General features: G+C 51.2%; 1 protein-coding gene across 3 annotated transcripts in view; it reads right to left on the reverse strand.

Moving 5' to 3' along the window:
- LARP1 (La ribonucleoprotein 1, translational regulator) overlaps positions 1 to 25,559 on the reverse strand; it is a 45,830-nt gene that overhangs the window by 13,002 nt on the left and 7,269 nt on the right. Inside the window, exons 2-7 of one of the 3 annotated variants that reach the window (XM_071814698.1) lie at positions 17,098 to 17,124; positions 3,931 to 3,992; positions 2,575 to 2,640; positions 1,557 to 1,725; positions 814 to 945; positions 467 to 610 (exon numbers count right to left, since the gene is read on the reverse strand). In XM_071814698.1, the coding sequence (XP_071670799.1) occupies positions 467 to 610; positions 814 to 945; positions 1,557 to 1,725; positions 2,575 to 2,640; positions 3,931 to 3,992; positions 17,098 to 17,124 (600 nt within the window). Of the gene's footprint in view, positions 1 to 466; positions 611 to 813; positions 946 to 1,556; positions 1,729 to 2,574; positions 2,641 to 3,930; positions 3,993 to 11,567; positions 11,703 to 17,097; positions 17,125 to 25,559 lie in introns of those variants that run through there. The other 2 variants (XM_065849371.2, XM_071814699.1) reach the window with 2 other exon arrangements.

Below are 25,559 nucleotides of genomic sequence, written 5' to 3' on the forward strand. Positions count from 1 at the left end.
AGGAGCCCTCTTAACCCAGGAGCAACTGGGCAGCCCAGGTGACACACGAAGACCCTACCCTGAAGCCGGTCAGGGTCAGCACAGACACTGCCCTGACAAATGCCAGTGTAGATGCTCTTCCCCATCCAAGCCAAGACTTCTGCTTGGCTCTCAACATGACATAAAGCCTATGCAGATCATCAGCATGCTTCAATTTCTGCATGCAGGGGCACTCCAGGTGGAAGACACTGGCCTAAGTAGCAGAAAGACATTTGCCTTTATTAAAATACTAATAAGAATAATTTGCTCTTATTGAAAGCAGCCCAGCTTCTCAGTTGGGATGACCTGCCACAATATTTCCCTGCATCCCTACAGCCCTACCCAGCCCACTTCAGAGTCCCAGGTCTCACACACACACAGAGCCCTGCACACTTGGGCACATGCCCTGTTCTCTCCCTGCTGACAAGATCACACATACTGCCTTCACCTCCTCTGCCACGGCCCCGGCCCCTGCCACGGCCCCGGCCTCGGCCCCGGAAAGCCCCTCGCACAGCTCCCCCCTCGCTTTTCACACTGGAAGTTTCATCGTGGTCCTGCCAGCTGCGCTCGTGCTTGTTGTCCGGGTGCCAGCCTGCAGCAGACAGGGGAAAAAAAAAAAAAAAGAGGCAGGAGGAGTGTTAGAGGATGAAAGCATCTCCCTGGAGCAAGCCCGCTGCACCCGAGGCCCTCTGAATGCAGGAAGCGTGCCCAGCGCCCCACGCCTTGCCTGGGCACCAGGGGTTGCTCTGCCCCACAGCCAGGGCCAGGAGAGGGGCCCCCGGCCTGAGTCCCCACCTTTCAGCTCGCCACGGTTGTTGGAGGGGTGCCTGTGCTGCTCGTTTTGCCGGTTGTTCCGAGAGGCCGTTTTGTCCCTAGGCACCTCTGACTTCACATCTATCTGCAAAGGGACCCACTTGTGTTTGTTGCCTGCAAAAGGACAGGGTTTGGGTGTGACACAGGTTCAGAGAGCATCTGCTTCTTCCACCACAGCCCCTTCTTGCCACACAGCCCCCACACATGGAGGAGAGAAAGCAGGGGGGCTTCTGGACCAACCCTGTCCTCAAACATCCCTCCAAATGTCACTGGATGAAGAAAAGCTCTGAGCAGGACTTTTAGGCATGGAGGGACATGACACAAAACTCCCCTGTTGCTTCATGGCCCTTGTCCTTCCTCTGCTTCTTTCTGCCTGCCAAGGCTCAGGCCAGACTGAGCCCACGTGTCAACCACAGCTGACATAATCCACAGTCAGGCTTTTCTGTGCCACCACAGAGCACTCGTAAGAGGACAGACAACTGTGCATTCCCTACACAGACACACAGATGCCCCTACTTGAGCCTTGCTCCACTCACTCCCACCAAAATGACACCTTGTCCCACTGAAGCCTGCAAACACCTTTTCACTGCAGCTGTCCCCGCACTGGCACCATGTCCCTCTGCAAGGCCCCCAGGGAAAGAGGTGGACACTTCCACCTGGCTATCGGTCACAGACAGGGCCACAGGCTGAGCCTGGGGTACTGTCCCTGCCAGGTCCTGCCTTACCTTTCTTCTTCTGCGCTGACTTCTGGTTGTCATCGTCACCATTCTTCTCCTCCCCGGACTCATCTGATTTGGTTTTCAGGCTCTCTTTGCCATCACTCCCATCCCCTTTCTCCTGCTCTTTCATGTCTTTCTTGACAGGCAGTTTCCGGAGGGATGGTGCCTTGTGCGGCTGCTGGAGACACACCAGTGCAGGAAAAACGTGAGAGATGGGAGAAATGAAAAGCTGGTAACAGACCTCAGTTGTCCTGGCAAGAGCAGGACCACCCTGTCCTAGGCTGGGAGCATCCCTGCTCCATGTCTCCCAGAGCTGCCCTGTTCCCAGGGAAGGGCTCCTGTCTGAGCAGGGCAAGGGCTGCTACAGATGCTGGGAAGTGCTCAAGCTGAGACACAAGCCCCAGAGAGAGAAGCTACTGAGATGGACTGCCCGGCCTGATTGGTGGTCCTGGGTGGTGATGTACACATGGGACCAGAATACCCCAATGGCAAAAGGTGAGTGACCCTCATGTCACAAGAGACGGCCAGGAGCTGGCGAAGCAGCATCCAAAAATAGTGTGTTTTGAAGAGATGGACCCAATTTCAAATTGAAATAAATTTGAAATGGGTCCATCTTTTTGAAACACTCTGTAGAAAGCTTTCAACACCACCCACACCCATAGCAGGAGAAGAAACCCATGCCGCTCGGGCACATCAGCCCTTTCTCGTGCAGGTTCTCCGATTTTCCTGTGGAAGTCTCAGCTCTTGCCCAGAGCAGCCCCGAGTGGAGCAGGTCTGGGAGCTGCCCTACCTGATTCACCCAGATCAGGGGTTTAGACGGGGCTCCAGGCTCCCAGAATAGCACCGAGGGAGGGAGCCCAACACACAGGGCAGCCCTAAAAGGAAATCCCCTGCACACTATTCCTGGCTGCCTCTGCACTGACACTCAGCACCCCAAATGGTCTGGCTCAGCCAGTGCTTCCAGAGGAATGGGGAGGTCTGCAAGGGCCTTATCCTGCTCACCAGAGTGATTCTGCATTCTTACCTGGACGCTCTTGTGGGCTATTTCTCCAGGTGTTGGCCAATTCGTGGCATCACCGAAATCACCAACCTTGTATCCAAAGAGAAAGGTCTCGTTAGTGCACAAGATGTGGGTGTCACTCCCTGTATCAGCAGCCAGAAGCCCTTCCAGTCACACTGTCACAGTACCACCCACAGGTGTCCTGCAGATGGCTGTCCCCAGGTTGGGGGCTGACACCCAAACTGCATATCCACATGCTCTCTCCAACCCAACCCAAGTTAATCCCAAATAACTGCAGACAAGTTTGTATTTATCAGGGATAATAATGAAACTGCCAAAAGCCACCGAGCTCCCACCAAACATTTAACCCCATAAGCAGCATTTGGCACAAAGTTGCCCAGAGTAACTCATTTATCATGGGCACCAGCCCTTGGACAGGGAAACACACAACTTCTGGCATCCTAAATCCACCTCAAGCAACTCTATCCCATTAAAGCAGCTGCCTGCGCCTAGTAGCAGGTTACAGCCAGGCTTAGTTTCATTTAAGTGCCCAACTGCAACCAAGTGCTGACAGCAACAAAGTGAAGGGATCATGTAGTAGAACTGGTGGGAAAATTCAAGGTGTCTGATGGTGATGTGAGCTCCCTCATTCCAGACACCCTATGGCCACATATGGGGGGACCACGAGTCACTTCTCTGCTGAAAAGTGACCTGACCATTACCATCATTTCTCCCTCTTCCAGATTTCAGAGAACAGGATCCAAACAGCTGCCCAGGTACATGCTGAATTGTGGTTGGGCAATGAGTTCAAGATTATGTGGGCACAGAATCTTATCTGTGCCTTTGTGGGGTTAGTAGTTCTAAGTTAATTTGGAGCCACCAAGTCCCCCAAGAGATCATATTTCTACATTCAGGTGCCATGTTCCCCTCCCCAGGAGGTAGGTTTCCTGGGAAAACCACCTCCAGAGCAGGACCATGCCTGTTTCACAGACAGGACAACCTTCCACCCCCAGGGCACTCCTCTTCTTGAGATGGAACAGATAAAGAAAGTCACATCAAGTGTCAGATGCATCCTTGGAGTAGGGGGAAAGGCTTTCCACATCCAGCACTGTGTTGCAAGAGGGAAGGTGAGAAGGTCTCCCCTAGCCTAACTGGGCAGAAAACCAGTCCAGGCAGCATGCAAGACCACTGAACATGAAATGGAGAATCAGGATGTTCTTCTCCACACTCTCAGGCAGCCAGGAAAGCAGGTCAAACCCCTCCACACCCAGGACTGCGAAGGAAGTGGTCTGCTCACCAGACCCTCGGGATGCTCAGGCAGCGCTGACACCTGTGCCAGAAGCTGGAGGCCAGTGAGGGGGTTGGCAGGCATGGCCTTACCTTGCTCCCTTTCCGCTGTCTTGGGTTGGCAGCCCTCACCACTTTCGCAGGAGTTGTGTGTTCTGCAAGAGAAGGAGAACAAAACTGTTAAACACAGCTGAGCGTTGTGTAAGTGTGAGCTCTGGAAGGAATCAGGTGGGAAGCAAGCCAGCTCCCCCTTCAGAAAAGGAGGGCTAAGAGGAAGAGGTGAACAGAAAACAGAGCCAGCTTCTGACCTGGGTCTCAGAAGGGCTCCATCAAGATCAGGAGGCTCCTGATCAATGCAGGTGGCCACAAAATGGTCCTTTAACCCCAGCCTGCTGCAGGAAGGCCCTTCATGACTTAACTCAGCCCCCGCTCCCCGTGGCTTTGCCAGCCAAGGAGAAGGGGTGGTGAGGAGTTCAGCTCACTCTGCGAAGCACCATGCAGAACTCGATCTGCTATTAAGCACAGCAAAACAAATATGCCCTTGGAGAGGCAAGACCCATCACCATTTTGGTGTGGCCAACCGTCCCCAGGGAGCAGAGCACAGCTCTGACGGAACAACTGGCAAGCCTGCGGTACATGGGCACTGTCGTCTTGTCCTTTGATCTCCAACACATCCCAGCACTGGGCAGCAAGCTCATGAGAGGGAACGTACAGAGGGATGCTGCCAGATCTGAGAAGTGCTTAAATCCCACGACAGCCAGAAGCATTTAGGCACTCGAGTGCCTCTGGGGTGTTTCAGGGTATCAGAGTGCAACTGCTGGGGTTCATATCACCACAGACCTCAGGCAAGACCTGCGGCAAGTCATGACTTCAGCCCCACCATGACCTGTCTTGGCTCCTGCTCACACACCACCTCCTTACAAGCAGAAAAAGAAATTCAACTTGTTTTTTCCCCTCTCAGGTTTGGCTGCAAGGTCTCTGGATGAGAAGCAGGCTCATACAGGGCAAAGCAGCATGTCTCTGTCTAACGCAAACCAGCCCCGTGAGGACCATGTGTGAGGGTCTCCTCCATGACAGGGGTGCTCTGCCGGGACAGCAGAGCCCACCAGCCCCTGCCTTGACAGGCAGCCATGCCCGGTGCCCAGCAGGAATCAGCATTTCTGCTGACTCTGCTTTGTTTAGAAGCAATGTGCCCCAGACTGGGGCGGGAGGCGAGGGTGAGAAAGAGGTGAAGAGCCCCGAGAAATGACAGAGGCTATCAGGGGACGCCCCGGGAAACACCCTGAATAACCTACCCAGCTTTGCTCCAAGCTGCCTTTGATCTCCGGTGCGAGGCAGGGCAGCTTTGCCTAGATGATCAAAACCGGTCCCCTTCCTAGTCTCAAAACCTGTGATTCATCCTCTGGCCCAGCCTTGCTCAGAGCTGGAGGCTTTGAAGTGTCAGTAAGGCAAAGTCAGACATGGCACGACAGAGCCACGTGCGCTCCCCTTCCTCAGTTCCCTTCCCCAAGCTCCTGCATGGGGACTTCATCCCTGGGAGAGCCCAAGCTCTCAGCTAGATCCCCAAATCCTCCCCTTTCTCTCAAGAACAACCCAAACCCACCTGTATTGTCTCCCCCATGAGCAGTAGCAGTCCCACGTGTCCCTCATTTATTCCACATGCACCTCATTGAGAATCCCACCCCTAAACGCCCACAGATGTCACCAACTAAATACAGCTTCAAAAGGCACCAAGTGCTACAGCACAAACCTGCAGCCAGCCCCGCAGGTATGGAGCACCCCTGCCTGTTCCTACAGCACCGACATGCCTGGCACCACGCAAAAAAATAACTGAACTTGCTCTGCAGCTTGATTAGGCACCAGCCTCCCTGGCGGGGGGAGAGCAGGGCTCCCTCCCTCACTGCAAGCATCCCACCCAGGCACCCACTCTTGCTGCGCTGCAGCCCTGGGGTTCACAGCAAAGACCTCCAGCCTTTTCCTCCAGCTGCTTCAGCCCAGGAGCCTCACAGCTTTTTTTCTTTTTACCTTTCTTGTTCTTCTTTTTAGGGACCAGTTAAAGAGAGGCTCCCTCATAACCTCTAGTGAAAGAGGACACAGGAGCACAGGCTGCAGGGGTGAGTGCCACAAACTCCAAACTCCTCTTTGCGGGGGAGGTAGGAGATTGTTTGAAACAAGTTCTGCTGCTTTCCCTATCTGCAAGATAAGAACAAGGATCCCTTATCTAGTTGAGGTGCTGAGAAGACTAATTAGCATTTGCAGAGCATTGCAGAAGACAAAACACAAAGCAAAGCAAAGCGCTGCAGCCTGGCAGGGAGGCTGCTCCAGGGAGCGCAGCTGCAGCTCTTGCCAGCGTGGATGGAGTCGAGATCTGCAAGTCATGGTGGAGGCTGCTCAGACTCCGGCAGGAGATCAAGGGGGTGTGACTGTGCTGGCAGATAGAGACACACCATCCCAGAGCCCCAGAGAGAGCTGTGCACGCCTAACCAAGGGCCCCAGTTCCAACCCATCAACCATTCTGCAGTCAAGTCCTGGACATGAAACTCCAAACTGCTCTCCATGTTCCCTTGCAGGGACTCTAGCAAACCCAAGTGTTAAAAAAAAAAAAATAAACCAAACCCACCCAAAACACATTTAGGGTAATCCAGGTGCCCAGGCTTCAGAAGGAAACCTTCCTGCAAGGACAGCAACACGTCTTGTGGTACATGGCTGAAAAGATTCCCTGCCAAACCCCACCGCAGGAAAACCTCACTGCCCTTCGTCACTGCATCAACGTGGGAAATGGGGTGCAAAGGGGTGTTGCTCACCCCCACACAGGAGCTCAAGACAAGCAGTGCTACAAAGGGATACTCTATATCATCCGGCTGGATAGCTGAGCCCCTAAAAGCTGCTGACATATGTCACAGAGGACCTGGCATCGCACAAACCTCCTTTTGCTTTTATTTGGTGGCAGTAAGTGATTTTCAGTTGCAGTATCACTACCTGACCATGCTGTGCCAAAAAACTGGGCCTCTCCATGCAAGGGGACACACAGAACAGCTGGAGCAGCCGCCAGGGCTTCAGTGGTGTGAGACTGGCAAGAGGACAGCGGGCAGGGAAGGAAGGAGCGGCTTTGCCTGCGGCCACAGAACAAGTGCTGGCACAGCCAGGAACAAACAAGCAGGCCTCCAGTTTTGATCTGCTGCGTGCTGTTGCCCAGCCAGGAAGAGGTTATTTCTTACTAACCGAGGGGACAAGGTGCAGGTGGGGGCACTGAGGCTCACGTGCCAGCATTGCAAACAGCTCCCACAGCCAAAGCACTCGCTGGCTTTTGATACTTGCTCCCCGACACACCCGGCAGGCACCAAGAAGGGCAAGGCTGTGCAGCCAGCCTGTGCCTCCCCTCCAGCCTGAGGCTGGCTGTGGCACAGGAGCCCTTGAGGCGAGGAGCTCACAGGAGCATCCAGGTGAGTAAATACCTCATACCTGGAAGGAGAAAAGGTGTTGTACAAGGCCCAGACAGCCAGGGTGACAACAGCTCTGCAGCTAAATGTGCTCCCCCGAGAGCAACACGTGCCATAGGACCACTGTGCTCAGCCTAGGAGATATATTTACTGCCTTACCCAGGGAAAATCAAACCCAACACCCACTGACCTGGTTCCCTGCCTTTCCTTACACCAAATGCAGCTTGTAATGGATTTTTAGAGAAGGCGGACAAAGAGGTGGAATCAATCTGCAGGGCTGGACAGAGACATGGTGTTACACTGCAGAAACACCCGTGTCTCTCACAGGAAAGCAGTAACACCTGCTCCTGGTGTACCACTCACATGCAACCTAGACAAGGGCTCGGAGCTCCCCAGCACCAGCTGGGACAGCTTCACAGGGCAGCCTAGGCTCCCAGCAGGAACGCAGAGTCCTCAGCTGTGGCACACAGAGCCTGGACCCAGCACAGCCCTCCCTGCTGGCAGCCAAGTCAACAGAAAGGAGCTGGCCTGCCCCTGGGCTGCTCCAGCCCACAGCCTGGCACCCAAGGGAAAATGCTGATGAAGGCGGTTTTGAAGCCAAGAGCCTGGACTTTGAGATGGAGATGCTGAGAGAGGGGTGCATGCTCCATGCCACAGGTCCTGTTGGGGCTGGAAGAGCCCAGCTGGTATCCCCAGTCTCCCTGGAGCACTGGCAGGGGACAGCCAGCCACGGGCCCAGTGATCCAACAGGATCCACTTCACCACTCAAGAATCTCTCAGCAATCCTCCCTCTTTCCCGTTCTTCATAGGACAGTCCTGGTGCACGTGAGAGCTGCAGCTCATCACCCATATGACGGGACACCCGCTCTGGTGATGCTTCTTCAAGGTCAACAGGCAAGAAAGAGCAAGTGCAGCCTGGGCAGGAGTGACCGAGCCCTGGGGGTCTGGGCAGGCTGCCAGAGAGAGGGGACATAGTGCTCCAGTCAAAATGACACCGCAAGGAAAAGGTGCTGCATTAACCTCCTGAGAAAACAACGCACACCTGGGTATGACAACTTCTGAGAAGAGTAAAGACAGAATCCATTAGACAGCTTACACTAAAGAGGACTACTACTCACACTATTTGTATATACACACTCGTTGGCCAGGTGGAGAAAATCAGCCTGGGGATTAGCTGTTTCCCCTGGAGATTACCAGCTCTTTCAGAGTCTTTCCAAGAGGGCAGGAGAGCACCTACTGGGGTATGACGCACAGGAGAGATGTGGTGGGACAGCACCAACCTGAAAAGCAATTCACATGTGAAAGAGGGACCCAGCAGGCAGGCAGCCACAGTCAAGCCTGCCAGGATCCCCCACCCCGCATGGCTGCAAGAATGCCCTTGCTGGCCACAAAACGAGACCTTGGGAGCCAAGAGAAAACAGTTGCACAAAAGTGTATCTTCACGTCACCAACATGGGAAACTCAGGGCACCAACCCTGTGCCTGTCCTTCCTCCAGGCCTTGAGCAGGCTCTCTCTCCCACAGTGACCTGATCCACACAGCAGCAGGGACAAAACACTGATTCAGAGGCTCTCCCATAGCACTTAACACTGCCCATGTACTCCAGCTCCATGATGTGGAGTTGCAGCCTGAGCATGACCAAGCCATCAGAAGACATAGCTGGCGAGCTTCATGCTCACCACCACCACCACACCTTCCTCATCAGGACAGCAGCAGTGGGCAACACATACTTATTGTACAGGGGCTGGGAAGCACAGAGAGATGGGAGAGGACCTCAGACTCCCCAGGGAGCAATTTGGCAGCACCCATGTGCAGAGTGAGGTGCAGATACCCCAGAGACCCAGTAGCAGCTTCCACCTCTGCTCATCTCCCAAGGAGCTGCTCCCAGCACCAGCCTCAGCCGTATGTCACATAATGCCAAACTGAGATGGAAAACGCTCGTCTCTGCAGCTCTACGCACAAGAGGAAAAGCCTGGGATTTATAGCACTGACAGTTTGGCACACTCACATTTTACTGAAGACATCATACAGTACACAAAACTAGCAAGGGTCAGGGCAAACTGGGCACACAGACCGCACCTCGCCTAGGTTTGCAATATTTTCTGTATGGCACTACCTCTTGCCAAATTGCAGGCACAGCTGGAGGTGCACACATGGAGGGGGACATCAAGGGAGCACTGGATGGGGGTCTCCAACAGCTTTAAATGGGATGCTATCACAAGGACATCTTCCAGCATAAAAGAAGTCGGTGTCTTCACTACAGGGGCTCCCACCTGCTCCTGGGGACTGGGAGAACCACAGCTGGCCCCACCGCTTGCACCACAGTCATGCAGCTCCCAGCTGTCAGCACAGCATCTGGCCTTGTTTACAAAGGTTAAGAGATATTTGCAACAACTCTGCAATATCAGAAGTTTCCTGCACATGCAATAAAAACTGCAGTAGAACGGGCAAGGTCAGGATGAAGCAGAAGACTGGATCCTTAAGCTGCAAGGCTGAGCAGGATTCAGGCTTGTAAAGCACGTGGGAAGCCTGTTCAGCAGGAGCAAGAGACAAGCTGCAGGCACCACGGCTTAAAGTCTTGCAAGCAATTTTCTGCAGCTCCCAGCAGACAGCTCCACCTTACAAGCCCTACTGTAACAGCAAAGGAAGCAGGGAGCTGCCTACACGTCTCTGCAATATAAGCTCTGCAACTGCTGCAAAGATCACTCGCTAAAAATAACTTCAAAAAGGGCATCTGACAGCTCCGCCAAGAGCATGAGAACACTCCCACCTAGGTGTCCTAGACAGGCTCCGAGAGCTCGGAGTTTGCTCTGGAAAAGTGCAGGGAGAGAGGCCGGGGGTACAGGCAGGTTCGCTACAGCGTGCTGGGGCAGAACGATCACCGGTAAGTGTGAGCACTTGAGTTACATTCCAGCTCTTCAAGCCCTCCCATCCCTCCGCCGATATTCCCAAAAAGATCGCAAGCAGGGGCAGGTAAAGCAGCTCAAGACACTTGCAGAGCATGCCTCTGCCAGCGGCAGACAGCACAAAACTGCACAGGAACCTTCAGAGCACATGGGCACCAGGTGTAACACAGCCTTGTAATACAGTACACACAACCAGCACTGCTTTTCAAACGCACATAACTGTCACAAGCTCTGGACACACAAGTTATTTGCAGGGTCTGACTTCTATTTCTAGGGCACACAAGGGGCAGGAAGGGTCTGGACTTACCAAAGATGCAAAACCATCATCTCTGCAGCCTCCCAGTCCAAGACAGAAATGCTTCATCTTGTGGCCAAGCTACACTCCAGAAGGAGCAGGTTAGGAAACGCCAACAGGCATTTCTAACGTTAACAGCGTCAGCGAAAGCACCGTAGATTCTTCCTGGCACAGACAGTTACTATTAAAGGTAGCAAATGAACTCTCTCAAGGGTGAGTGACATCTTTCCAACGCCTTTTCAAGCTATGCTCTTCCCTGAAGAGGATTTCTAGGAAACTTTTGACATACGATCCACGTTCACACCACCACACCGATCCCCAAGACGCCAGGCTCATGCAGAACGAGATGGCACAGGAACCAAGCCCCTGCACAGCTTTCTAAGGAAAACTGAGCCCTAAACTAAGAGGCCTATGCTGGGACAGCTGGTGGCTCCCAGATCACGAGAGGCACCACAATGGGGACACAGCCAAGGTCACCTGGCTGACGAGACTCCAGAAAGTGTCACAAAACGAGGGAGCTGGGCTGGCTCAGGCTCTCCTAGTTGCTGAGCCACCCTGCTTTCCCTGAGCAGGGAGAAGGGCACTCATCATCCCACCACCCCACAGGAGAGGCTCCTCCAGCACCAGCACCTGGTCCAGCTCCTCTGCTGCAGACAAGCCTCCAGCCAGCAGAGCATTTAGCCAGCAGTTCCTCTGCCATCATGGGACAGAGAAAAGCTTCTGAGGACACCTACAAACACCCCCTCAATTTAAATGGTTGAGGGAGAGAGGCTGGAAAAGCCAGCGATGCTCTGGGGCAAACAGTGCATCAGCCCATCACGGGCTGGCTGAGACCTCTGAGAAAAGGTGTGAGTTGATGCAGCTGTTCTCCTCCAAGCCAGCTCAGAGACCAGCTCACAGTTCATGACCTAAAAAAAAAAAATCAGTGTGGGGGAGAAGGAGGGGTGACATGAGCAGGAACTACACAAGAGCAAAGACAGACACACAAGGCACAGCAAGACTCAAGACTCCTTATAAAACAGTGCGGGGGGTGGGGGGGGGGGAAACAGCAATAACAACAACAACAAATCAAACCACCCAATCCACTCACCTTTGGGGGCAACTTATTTGCAAATTAAAGGGGGTGTCCACCCTCCAGGAGGGACCAGGGGCAGTTTCCTCCACTCCTGCTTACTTCTGCTGTACCGCTCTGCCTGTTCTGCCAGGCTCTAATGAAAAGCTAGTTAACAGTTAATTATTACCAATTCAGACACACGATCCCCTACTCTGACCGACTGCCGGCTGGGAGGGATAAGACAATCACGTGATGCAAAAATCCTGGCCTTATGAAAGCACGGGCAACTATATTTAGTTGGAAAAACGATGACCTAGCGAGCCCGCCCCTCCCTGGCCCCCGCTTGGAGGAGCCAACCTGCCACCTCTGGAGATCCCAGTTCCATAGTACCAGGGGAGCCCCTCATCCAGGCAGGGGCTGTAACCCTGACATGGGGACCCCGGGCACAGGAGCAAGCCCTGCATGCATGCACAGGCTGTCCTGGGGGTGCCAGACCAGCACACAGTTCAGGCCAGGGGAACCATCCCTCCCCATCCTTGGTGCTGCACAGCAGGTCACCTTGTCAGTGGTGAAAGCTGATAAGCACCAAGAGCAATAAACAGGGCCCAGCCCAAGGTCCTGGACCTTATCTTGAAAGCAGGAGGCACACTAGGAACCTGACCAGTGTGACCAGTGAAGCAGTGCCATTCAGCAGCGATGCTGCAGCTGCCCGCCTCTGCAAGCCCAGGGCTGGCAATGGGACTCTGTTGCACCTGGATCAGCCCACCCCTCGCTACGGCGGCTGGGCAAACGAGACAGACAGACAGACAAGGCAGCTGTGCAGTGGTCACACACGTGCCACCACCAGAGAGAGAAGGTCCCAGAAAAAAAGGTGTGCGGTAACAAAATCCAAGAGCATCAGCCTCTCGCCCGCCACTGCAGTGGAAAAGCTTCAAACGAGAGGAAAAAAAAAGCCTGAGGACCAGACATCATTAATCTCTTGTCATCAGCAGAGGGGTGCTCTCTGCTCGTATCCTGCTGCATCTGATGAGACAGCAGAACCAGCAGAGCCCGTACCAAGAGTGAGAAGAGGCCACCGCATCCCTGCCGAACCCAGGGTGTGGCACCGATGTGATCCCTTTAATGGCCATCAGCCTTTTCTGCAGCTGCATCTGGGCACTTGGAAGCTTACAAACCCCTTCCTGTGAAGCATCTGGTACATCTCACTGTAAATATTTAACAAGGAAGAGACAGGAACTGAGAGCCAAACACCTGCCACCAAACCCTCCAGCTCCACACATTCGCACTGTGTCAGAAGGGACCACGCAGCTCCTACTGCCCGTGCCAGGGCTGTACATGGCAAAAGTGTAAACTCCGCACTAAACATGCCCCTAGAAACCCTATCACCTCAAAGAAGAGAGCCAGAGACTAGGTTTCGAGAAAGCAGACTGTGAGGTAATTTAAATAACATCATGCTGTGATTTCTGTACCCTATTTTGGCTACTTCTACAGAGATCTCTCTGCAGGACGAGCATGTCCGCTAGGCAGTGGCCACCAGACCTCACCCTGGGAGCTGCAAATCTGCTTCCCCAACTGCCTGGAACAAAATGAGACTGAGCGGCAGCTCAGCTTGCAAGGCCAAGGAAGACAAAGGCACCATCAGGCAGAAATCCAGCTCCATCTTCTGGGGTGGGGGAAAGCAATGGTAATTTGGTGGTAAGAACAGGTGCAGCAAACATTCCCAGAAATTTCGGGAAGCCAGACCCAGGTCACCCTCAAAGCACGTAGCTCCAGAAATAAGCCACTGAAATCCTACAGTCCCGTAACCACCTGGATTAAACTAAGCACAGGTATGGGGGCTTCTTTCCGTGGGCAAATCCAGAGAATTAAAACTGTGACAACAAGGCAGCTGAACACCCTGGCAATCTCTGAGAACAGGCAGAAAGGCTCTTTTTTTGCTATGTAAGCATTACCGTACCTCAGCCGAGCTGATTTCAGGGCATGCTCTCCAAGCTCTCTTATGCCCCTCACTTTAAGGGAGGTGTAATGAAAAACCAAGATTTTCCTAAATAACTTTGACATAACAGATGCTGCCGACTTCCTTCCTGGGTCCACAATCACATGGATCCTGCTGCATACACCACTCTCTCCAATCCAGGTAATTCCAGTGCTACAGGTGGCTGCCTCCATTCTCTCAATACACAGCATTAAAGAGTAAAATCACCCTAACCAGAGTGATCCTTCCCAAAGGAGTCAGGAATACCCAGCTACAAAAGTGCGTAACACAGCACGTTCTCTCCTAATTTAAAGACAGATCTCACCCCCTTTTCCTTATAAAGGATTAAAAACCACTTCCTTGCAGCGGGAGCATCACCCACATCCCTTTGTGGAAAACTTCATAACTTTAAGTGGCAACTTTGAATTAAGCGCTATCTCAGCAACTGCTGACAATTCTGCAAAATTACCAGCTCTCAGTGCAGCAGCAGATTTAAAAAAAATAATACTAAAAAAATCACCAGGAGTAGTGAGACCCAGACAGAGCATCACCTGCTGCTGTGTTGAAGACCAGCACATCCACAACCACACCTCGCAATCAGCTCTGGTCTCCGCATGTCAACAGCGGCACAGCAGCATTACAGATGCACAGAGAAAAGCAATTAAATCACCCAAAGGTGAGAATAAAAAGCCTGTGCCCCTCCACCACTGAGAGGAGGAGGGTTGGCTGCAGCACGCAATGCCAGGAGGGCACAGGAACAGCGCACAAAGCCACCAGACCAGTTTAAAATGAGCAAAGGTAGCAAGGCAGGTAGCAAACTTCACCACCCCGTGTGCAGCAAGTCCTGGGAGGTGGGCAGCACCCGCAGTCTCACAGAGGGGTTGGGGGTTCACAGCCAATGCATCCACAGTGCCCACAGCTCTCCTTGAACAGCAGAAATGAGGAATCTGAGAGTCTGTCCCTCCACTCTGCCACCACACAGCATCTTGTCAGGGTTGAAATCTCAGCTTTGAGCTCCAGTTCACAAGGTTTGAAGTATCTTCTTCTGAAAAGCAACCTACAGCTGCCCAGACCCAGCTGGTGGATTTGGGAGAGGAGAGAGAGGAACCGCTGTGCTAGACAGAAGGAAAGTCAGTCGCCTCTCTCTGAGAGCAGCTGTTAGGCAATCGGGATGCAAACACTGGTGCCCTTCCACCTCCATAGCACTTGCACGTGACACCAAGCTGAGGGCAGAATGCCTCCAGAATCCATACGCTAACAAGCAGGAACATGCTTTGGGGCACACTACAGCTGCTGTGCCTACAAAATGGCCGATTCTTGGCTCAGGCTCCCCACCCATGCAAGGCAACTCTTACTGCAACTCGGCATCCTCCATCACTAAGCTGCCTCCTTGGGCAGAACACCAACGGACTTCTCATCAAGAGGGGAAACCAGCCACACAGACTCAACCTGGCCTTCCAAGATCGACCTTAAAGAATAGTCACTGAGATAGATATTGGAGTCCTGGTGATTTTGCAGTAAGAGACTTGAGCAAATCAACTTGTTAAACAACCTCAGCAATGCAAGGGAGGTGAGGGGGTTGAACCCAACAGCCCCAGGAGTGCACAACAGCTGATGTCATGTATGCTCCACACAAGTCTGCTGTCCCCAAACAGCAATGCTGCCTCTGTCTTCAGACTTTACCATGCTTTCAGATCAGGGCTGCCAGAGAAGCTCAGTGCACAGGAAGAAAAAGCACAGCACCAGCTCTAAGGCTTTACTGGAGAAGGCATGAGAAAGGAGGAATGTGCAGTGTCCTATGCAGCTACCAATAAGAGGAATCCTGTTTAAGTTTTCACTTCTCTCCTTCAAAATAGTAAAACTGTAAAAACAAAACAACAAACTATGTTCTGCAGACAATGTTTTCTGCAACACTATTGACATGTAACATGCACTTACCAAAATGCTATCATCTGCCACAGACACACACTTGTGCCCCACCCTGGAGACAGCTGTGAAGGTCCCCAACCAGCTGGAGAGCAGAGGATGGAGTTGTGCCAACTAGAGGACATCTCTAAGTCTGCAGCCTGGGCAGCCAAACCCCAACACCTGATGAAGGCAGATCTTCAGCAGGGGAGAGAAAGCCTCTTATGAGGAAATGGAAGAAGAAAAACCCTCCAAATAGCAGAAACTTCTCTACGCATTCATTGCTCCATCCTGATTTCATACCTGTTGTACTCAACAGATGCAAAGACACCTTTGTTCCTTCAAAATCAGTCTTAATATTTCACCCTCACACATGTTCTGAAAGCAAGAAAAACATGAACGACCTACAAATGGGTTGGGTTACTTCTCCAACACTTACAGAGGCATCTTCTGCAACGCTTAGGCAGATCTAGTTATGTACCACAGCCTCGTTAGCTGCCTAGAGCTCTGGAAACACACACGACTTCCAGAAGCCTGTTCCATTCATGAAGTCAAATTACACTGCCTCCAATGTTATACCACACCACTCAAAACCAGTGACTTGGTTTTTTACTGAAATCAGCTTTAAGACAATAGAGCTGATTTCTGTACTTCCAAATCCTGATCCAGCGATGCCTCCGCAATCAGCAGCAATTTACCCTCACGCTGTCATGTGAACCAGAGAAACATGATCCCAGGCAAAGCAAAAGATGCAGACAGGAGGTGTCTGGACATAGTGACATGTCTGAGGTCACACAAGGCCAAGCCAGGCACAGATCCCTACTCCCTGTGCCTCTGCTACAGGACATCTCCACAAGGCATGGCAGCTCTGAGACAAAAGCATCTTAATGACTGGTCTTGGTATCACCAGGTACAACATAAACCTTTCCTTCAATCTCAGCAGTTTGACAACACTGACCTGGATGAAGAGCTCCCAGCTGTCTAAGAAAGGCAAGGATTGAGCTAATCAACACCTATCTTAAAAACTCCATCCCGTTTCTGATTCAGGGATCTCCACCCAGAGTAGTTACTGCAGGGTCCCTCCTGGCATGGCTGCTCATACCACTGGGGCCAGGAATTCTTCATCGGTCTCACGCTGCTGGCAACGCAGCATGTATTGCAGTTGTTAACAGTGATGCTCAGCAGCAACACACTGACCAAACAAGCCAACGGGCAAGTCTGCATCTTTTCAAGGTAATTTGCAAATTCAAATATACATCCTCAGATTCATAGACACATCAAGCTGAGCACAACTAACATACAGACTAACAGCAGCGATTCTGAGTTTATTCGCATCTTGACACACTGTTTTCAGTTATGTGTGACAGTAAGTTGCTAAAGTCTTTCACCCTGGCCAACCAAGTGCCATGCTACAGCCTATGGGAGGAAAGTAACCTTCCAAGAGCTGTAAACAGCACTACATGAAAGCATAAAACATGTCACTGCCATGCAGGGGTAGTCATATATTAGAGGGGCTTTTTTTGCTTGGGTTTTCTTTCAGGCATTTGTTTGTTTGAAATCAATATCTGCTGCATATTCCTGTACCAGTCTTCTAAATCCAGTTAGCACTGACTCTGCAGAAATAGAAGTGCAGGGAAGGCATGGGAGAGGGAGATTTGAAGAACTCAATTTTTAATTAATACATACCAGACTGGCCATCAGGTAGAAATATATCTGTGAAAGAAAAAAGAAAAAAAATAATCAGTATTGGTTGTATCTGGAGCACAAATTATATTTAAAAGGTCCCTCCTCTCAATTTGTTTGCTTTAGCTAAACAGAGGAAGTATTTTCTTAGTATTCCTAGTTAAACATCAATCCAGCTTGGAACCCACCTCAGTTCAACCACTTGTTGTGAGAAAGACTTCAAAAGAGTCTGTGTGTCACTGAATATATTACTCTTTTAAATAACCTTCTACATTGGCTTCTAACAGACAGCGGTGAGGAATAAAAAGCTTGCGAGATGCACAAAACTCCACACAAGTTTAGTTGCTGGCATCCCAACACTCCCCCAGCCAGCATTATCAACTGGAAACCAGCACAGAGAACATCTAACATCATGACCAGCTGGGGAACGCAGGTGGCAGCCAAAGCAAAATGAGCATTTCCCCGACGGTTCTTGGTTTTTGCCACCACAAGGGACCTCAACAGCTGTGCCTGGCTCCAACACAGCAGCTATTCCAGAGAACAGGCAGCCAGAAGAACGCGCTCACCACTGAACAGGCGGTCGGTGCCTTGGCACATCACCCATCAGCCCAGGGGAACCCTTCGCCTTCCCACCTCAGGTGGCTCTGCCAGCGAGCACAGCCCATCGCACAGAGCTGCTGGGGTCAGGGGATTTCAGATCCCAAACACATTACTCAACCTTCCCACCCCCCAGGCCCTCCCCAGTCAGAGCTACAGGTCCTTCTCCTGATGGACCCTGTTTGTTGCTGGGAGGACGTTCACTGAAGCAGCTGGGAAGGATCAGATGAAAGATTTGTTCGAGGAGCACGCACAACAGCATGTGTGGAGGAACCCTGTTGATAAAGGCTCCCCAAGAAGCTATGAAAACAGAACTTCTGGAAGAGCAATACTATGTTTTCTTCTTGAAACTTGGAAGAACAGGAAGGGAGGCTGCTGGCAAGGCAAGCTCCTCCCAGGGTAGGGGCAAGCCCCCAGCTTCTGCTTATCAGCTCCCCAAAACGCACATTCAGCTGAAAAGCCACAAGAGTTGCAGCATGGACTATCCCTTGGACAGGACAATGCTCTCTGGCCTGGGCTCAACCAACACAGAATTAGCAAAATCACATCTCTACCAAAGAGGTCCTATTTATCTACATTTGACAGTGCACCATGTTCAAGGCATCCTCAGGCAGGGATGCTCTCATCCCACATATAAGCAGTAGAAGCAAATGAACAAATTAAAAATAAATCAAAACTCCTCCCATTGTTATGCAAGGTTATGGTCTGTGGCCATCTTGAAGGCATCGTCTCGGGGAAAATCCAACACATTCAGAAAAGCCTCCAAGTACCAGTGTGGATCCTTTGCAGACTGCATGTTCTGCTGCAAACCACCACCAGCACATAACCCAAGCACATCTAAAGATCCTGTACTTCTGTGGGTGGTTGCTGACGAGGTCAGGCTCCTGCAACAGTGAGTAGAAACACCCCGTACTTGATTTAACAGGTCTCAAACAAGATGCAGTTTCTGCATTTCCCTACTTGGGCAATTCCTAGACAGCCTCTCCACAGAGAACAAGGTGGAAGCACCGGTATCCCAGCGGTTTGGATCAGCTAGCTGTATCAGCTATTACCAAAAAAACCTAATATAAAACACAATAATAATAGTAATAATACGGCTGAGAAAAGGAATTCTTTTGTGCCAGCAAAGAACTACAGGCCTTGGCAACCATTCCCCTTGCTATGCCCCCGCCAGATGCAGCCTCTCCAGTTTGCATTTCTACTGGGATGTCCAACCAACTCTTCATCAAATGCTCACCACAGCCTGGCCAGCCATCAGCACAACCAGCCGTCCACAAGAAGTCCAGGTTACCCACTTCTAGAAACCACAATTGCCACCAAATCAGGTAGCGGTTGCAGGCGTCTCTTCCCAGTCATTCCACCGCCGCAACACCAAGCTTGTGTTCCCTCAAGGCTCATCTCACTGCTATGTGTCCAACTGCCTCGTCCAGCACTAGAGATGCCTTCTACCCTTGCAAGCATCAGTGACTAGATTAGAAATTAGCCTGCCAATTAAGGGCAGCACCTGAGGTGCCCAAGAGAAGTCTAAATCAGGCAGTGCCTTCTTTTCCCATGAAAGCCATGGTGGAAAGGAGGTAGAAACGCATGTGGCCAGCAGGTCAAAGATAAACCCCCAGGGCTGCTCTCCAAGGAGCCCATCTAGCTCACTGCAGGATGGAGGCTGCAGGTCCAGGTCAGTTACCTTCCCAGTGCTCCAGAGGTTAAAAATCAAACACGAAGGACCCACGCACTAAATACAATAGCCCCTAGGCAGCCAAACGGGAACGAGTTAAGAAATATCAATATCGTGACACAAGCAAGCAAGACCCATGAAATTTGGGCCCTGTGGTCTCACATTTTCCTCCTTGTCTTGCATGTGGACACTTGCATGGGCCCAAAGCCAGAAAGACTTGATGTCTAACCAGAGGTATTATAATCACCACAGGAACCAGTGATCGCTTCATTGTACCACCAGTCTCTGCCAATCCAGGTATTTCCTCAAGCCCTTTACCATGTTCCTCAGCTCTGCACATTATCCACACAGCCTACAACATCTCAGTGGAAACCACGTTTCATGCATCTCCCTGTTATCAGTAAAGAGAGGCGGAGGAAGGAGCAAGCAGGAGGAGGTCAAGGGCACATGTTGCAGCTGGCAGGATGTTGGGACAGGCACGGAACGTCCCTTTCAGAATGTCCCTTCAGAACTGTCATGCAAGGGTGCAGATGCACTACAGAGGTGCTTGCTCTGAACACGAATAACCAGAGTTGCTGCACAAAAAGCCCAGGAGAACTAGCCAAATTTAGGGCAGCCCTTGTTACTTGAGGTGATGCTGAGAGGTGGATACAGAATCCCAATTTTTGCCTGATGGTATTTTTAAATGCAGGAGGAGACTATATGCTAAAATGGGGCAGACAGAGAAAGAAGCTGATGCATCCACACACATACACCACCCCCAGGGGCTCTCTGGCCACCACTGCTATTCAGGTATCTGGGACAGGTCCAGAAAGGCTACCCCACTTCTGAGCCCGCATCTCCCCTCCGCTCACTGCAGAATCACACTGCTAACTGGGCTCCTCCACCAGTCAGGCTTCAGTGTCAAATCCGAACACCGCACGGGATGCCTGTCTTTTCCCTGCTCAGAAGCTACGGCTGAGAGGGACCTTTGCCACCCGCTACCCATCCCCAGCCCCTGTGCCACCAGCACCCCTCTTCTGCCACAGCCACTGCTTCCTCCCAGCAGGGCCAGAGGCAGCGGCTGAACAGCAGCTCATTAGCCCTGACGCAAGAGAAATGCTGACTCGTTATTACAGCAACCCGCAACCCCAACTGCCGAGAGGGGCAGCATGGCCGCGGGCAGTGACAGAGAGAACCAGCTCCTTGCAAGCCCCCATCTGCGCAGTTACCTTTCTGCTCTCCAGACTGGGAAAAAACAACATCAGCGTGCTTTATGTCACCTACCTGTCACCAAAGCACACTGACTTGTACCACTGCACCGGTGTGCTGGGCGAGGGCTGCTTCTCTGCATGCACAGGTACCAGAAAATATGATCACACGTTGCTCGGCTGCTCCCAGCACGACACTGGACCCGTTCACACTGCCACAGGAAGACACCAGCCCATCTGTCCCGGTGTTCAAATCATGAAGTTGAAACTAAATCATACTCCACATTTTTCAGACAAAAGACTTGGATGTCAGCAAAAAAAGACCTTGCCAAGGTCACATGGGGACTCAGCAGCAAAGACGTGATCAGAACTTGGTCACGGTGACTCGAAAGCTGCAGGGCTGCACTGGCTGCCCCGGAGAGGGACAGGGAAGGGAAGTGCTGGTAGACAGCAGGACTTCTGGGGATCTCTCCTAACCTGACCTGCCACCCAGTAGGGGCAATTCAGTTCTGCTTCTCTGGCTATGACCACAATCTTCCCATTGCAAACAACACAGGCAGGGAAAAGGTCCAAATTACATACCCTGGTGTTTGCTGCAAAGAGACCACTGCTGCCCCAATTTCTTCACCATCATCAAGTAACCTTTCAGCCCAAATCTGCATCACCTGGCTCCCCCTCAGAGGACAAGGTAGTGCCTGCACAAGTTTCCGAGACAGTTACAAGCCTCTTCAAAGCAACACTCAATGGAGAAGGGGGTGAGGCCTGCTAGGAAAAAAGTAGCAAAGCAAGAAACCCCAAACCCAAATATTAGCATGGCCAATCATGTCCCTCTTGAGATCTTGCTTGCTTCCTGCTCCCTTCCTTCATTACCTGCCAAGCAGGCTCAGGGAGGGTCCGGCTCTCAGCCACCCAGTTCTTCCCAACCCTCCCCAGCTGCCAGGTCTGGGCGAACACCTCCCATGCCTCTTAACAACACCTGGCTATTGTAATAAGTATCTCTGCCTCCTCAAAGAGAAGCTGAAGCTTGAGATGGGTAAAAGATCAATTCTAGATGGACCAACCTTCACCTGATGCTGGTTAGGTCTTAAGACACCAACAAGGTCTGTGCAAGAAAAAGATAAACAGCTAGAGAAGCATTTATCAGCTCTCAAATCCATTTCTCTGCCAGGGTATCCAGACCTCCAGAAAGTGGTTTTCTGCTCTCCATCCAGAGGAGAGGCTTGGTTCCTTCTCAGACACCCCCATCGCCTCCACCTGCTGAAGAACTGCAGCCAGTGTGAGCTCTGACACTGATTTCCCACAAACACCATGGAAACAAATTTTTGAAAGAGGTTTTCGGTTTATAAATGACTGTGGGTTTTGGGAAGCTCAGCTGGGGTGTCCCTGCTGAGTTCATGTACTTGAAAAGGGATGCAGACTTCCAGCCTCACGGAGCTGCAAGAGGAACTCCCCTGGAAAAAAACAAATCCCCTACTGCAAAACCAGAGCATTATCTGTCTGAGATAGCTCCCCAGCTTTAACTTCACACCACATACTACACTAAATTAGTACCTTAATGCTGATGCTCAGTCTTTTCCGGACAGAAGGCGAACAGACCTGGCAGGGCAGGGCTGTGACTCTGGCTGAACACAGGGCGACCAGTGGGACCAGCACTGTGCCCACAAAAAGCACCTTTCAGAGATCTGCTTGGGTGAGGGTCCAGGTGTTCTCTCCAAGTACCAGAGATGCCAACAGGGTTCTGAGGAATGCATCTGGTCAGCCTGACCAGAAAAAACAAGAGCAGTCCACACAGCTCTGCAAATCCAACGCTCGCATATGCACAGGCACACAAGGAATAACTGTAAGGTCACAGCTGTTTTTTCTCCCATCCACTTATCAGTGCTTGCACTGGAGAGAACAAACACTGGGTGTTCTCTCCCATTAACCCCTTCTCCCCTCATCTCCAAAATGGAGAATCAGCGAAGTGCTGGTGCTCCAAGCATGAGTCCTAATGCTCCTGTTCACATACCAGACAAAAAGCTGCAGAGAAAGTAAAAGGCACCTTAGAGGTCCTTGATTATCACTGCTAGTGACCCAGCTCTCTGCCTCACATCCCTTAATCACCAGTAAGCCTGAAATGACACCGCTTGAAGTCTCCAGCCTTCCAGGAGACCGACCCTACACAAGTCTGAGCCCAATGACCACAGTCACCCTTCCCAAATTCTTCTTTAAGACATTGGAACAGGTAGCGAAATTTCAGGCATGATCAAGCAAAATCAACGTGTCTCAGAGACTCTTGTTGAAATATAGGAACCATTTCAGTGCAGCCAAGAACCAACTGGATCCCAGGCTGTGGAAACAGATTGTGGACGGGGTTTCCCTTTGACAGGGTTATTATACGCTGCTCTGCCACACGCTTTTCCATGTGGACATCAAGGGCAGGGCAGCCTCAGACACCACAGCAAAGCTTTGCCTCAGGACAGCTCAATAAGCAGTGAGCAAGACACATCCTCCTCCCTACAGAGGAGAATCCATTAGTCTAGGGAGAAATCCAGCCTCTCCATGAAAGAGGACCCCCTCCACCCCCTCAAAAGCATCAGTATCATGAGTATGCCCTGTAACATCAGGCAGGGATGTCATAAATGCCTGTGAAAACCCCAGGAACCAAAAATTGCAAGGCGCTCTCTGGCTCAGGGCAGAGGACCAAGCAGGGTGTCTGTAGGATACACAAGGCAGCACAGTGAAGACAGCATAATTAAGTCTCTTAACTGAATTAGAAATCATCAGACTCACAGTCTGAGACATTCCCCCCTCTGGTCCAGGCTATCTGGTTGGTTTTAATCAAACACACAGCTTTTCCAATCACCCTCCAAACTCCATGCTTGCTTGGTTCCACTTCTCTGCTGTTAATTAGATCAACTCAGATTTCAGCTCCAACTGCAGTTAAGAGGGTTGTCTGCCTGTAATCTGCCACATCTCTTCCAAATCATCTTCCCAGTTGTACTTACAAGTTTAATTTTACATTTTAAAAACACGGGTCACTTACAGCAAATTCCTCCCTGCACAGCACTCAAATGCCACATCTGTCATTCTCCGATGAAAAAAAGGGGAGCTAGAAGAGTTCACCTGAGATTGGGAAGCCAAAATAAAGCAGTCCCCCTTTTGTTCAGCTCAGTGCAATACCCTCTGCAGCAGCAAATGATTTCTGAGCACTCAGAAGACATGTCAGATCATATAAGGTACTGCCCTGAGCTCTCAAGGTTTAGCTGGAACCTGGGAAGTGAAATTTAATATGATTACAGCCAAAGCCTCATGCTTTGTCATCTGAGCACATGGTAGAGACACCTCCACGATTCGCTTTTCTGTCTTGTTGGGCGTGATCTTGTGCACAAATATCCTATCACTCCTGTTTCAGAGTAAAACCTCCCAACAACATTCTAAGGATGCACTTCTCCACAGTTCAATGTCTGCTGCAACAGTCACGTAATTCTCTGCATCGTTCATACTGGCATCACACTCTAAGCATTATTCTTTGCTCCGTTTTTCCCTTCTCTTTGCCCCTTTGCACAGCCTTGTAGCTGACTTCCCAACATAAGCCCATGAAGAGCTACACAGGTAGGGCAGAGTGTGCTTCAGTCACTCCTTTTATCTCTCTTTGTGCAATATGAGGCCAAGAGCAAAGTGATCTGTTACTACGGTCAAGTCCTTGTTTTCAGCAGGTCTGTTCTGTGAGGCCGGGAGAGCTGACATCAGACACTGTTCCTGAGCTACGCCGAGTTGGTGACTACCTGGAAGGGCTACAGTAAAGGTATTTTATGGTATGAGAATCCTAAGTGTCTTGCAGGAATAAACTCAGTGTTCCTTTTGCAACATTTAATAAGGAAAACGGAAGACGTGACCTTGGAGAACTTGAATAAATTAATTTCATGTAGTTGGAAGTGAATGTTGGTTTATCGAACATTTGAGTGTTGCTTATTAACCCTAAGTTCTATTTCATTCTATCACTAGCTTCATCATCTTGTAAGTGCACAAACCACAGAGTTTGGTAACTAACACTTGGTAAATTAATAATCACTCATTTGTACCACTGACCAGAAGCTTTCAAAAGCACAGTTATAAAGAAAAAAAAAAGGCAGAGTGAATTTAGTGTGAAGGCTGAATACATATTACAAATAATCGGCTTTGAGACAGCGTTAAGTATTTAGCAACGTACCTACCTTCTGGCAGCACCTGTGAGTTACCAGGCAGGTAAGACACCAATTTCCCCCTACACCTTTTCTCTTACTTTCCCATCAACAAAACTCTACCTTTTCCTCATTTTTGTGGCTTTTTCAATTTCATACTTGTTTCCCCACATATTTAGTCAGGAAAAACCTCACCTCTTTTCTCAGGGTCTCAGACTTCTTAAAACCTAACTTCCCCAGCCCTGAAAACCCCCTATTCTCTCCATGCATGCATCCAGCAGCTGAGTCAAAAAAGTCAAATGACTGCCAGGAAAGGAGGAGAAGAGATAAGCAGCCCCCTGTGGCCTCCCCCGGCCGTGGATCCCTTCCAGCGCGCAGCCATGCCCTGCAGAGTCACTCTGCGGGAGCTCGGCACACGCTGCTGCTCGCCTGGAAAAACGTGCTCAGCACTGTGCTCCGGACAGACTCTGCTCCCGCCCAGCACCCCCTGAGCTCCAGGCTGCACCCCCATACCTGGGCAGGAGGGAGCGGAGCAGCACTGGGCTCCCACCTGAGCTCTTACGCAACCCCTCAGCTGTTCCACCACCCAGCGGGAAGGACACACAGCATGTTTCTGTCCCCCTGTCTGGCGTTCCCATCGCAGTTTAACTCTGGTTTGTGTGTCAAGGACACATGAGGTTCACAAGTCCCATCCAAGCCCCCGTTTCTCCCCAATGCCCCCATGGCTATTGCTCTCACCATCACCAAGGACTCCCTGCACAGCCGGACAGACACCAAACAATGTCGAGGAGCACCAGAGATGCTGCTCCACCACCGCCTTCCTCCTGGGGCAGGGCTGCTTCT

The sequence above is a fragment of the Patagioenas fasciata genome, chromosome 14, assembly GCF_037038585.1.
Source record: "Patagioenas fasciata isolate bPatFas1 chromosome 14, bPatFas1.hap1, whole genome shotgun sequence".
Taxonomy (NCBI): Eukaryota; Metazoa; Chordata; class Aves; order Columbiformes; family Columbidae; genus Patagioenas; species Patagioenas fasciata.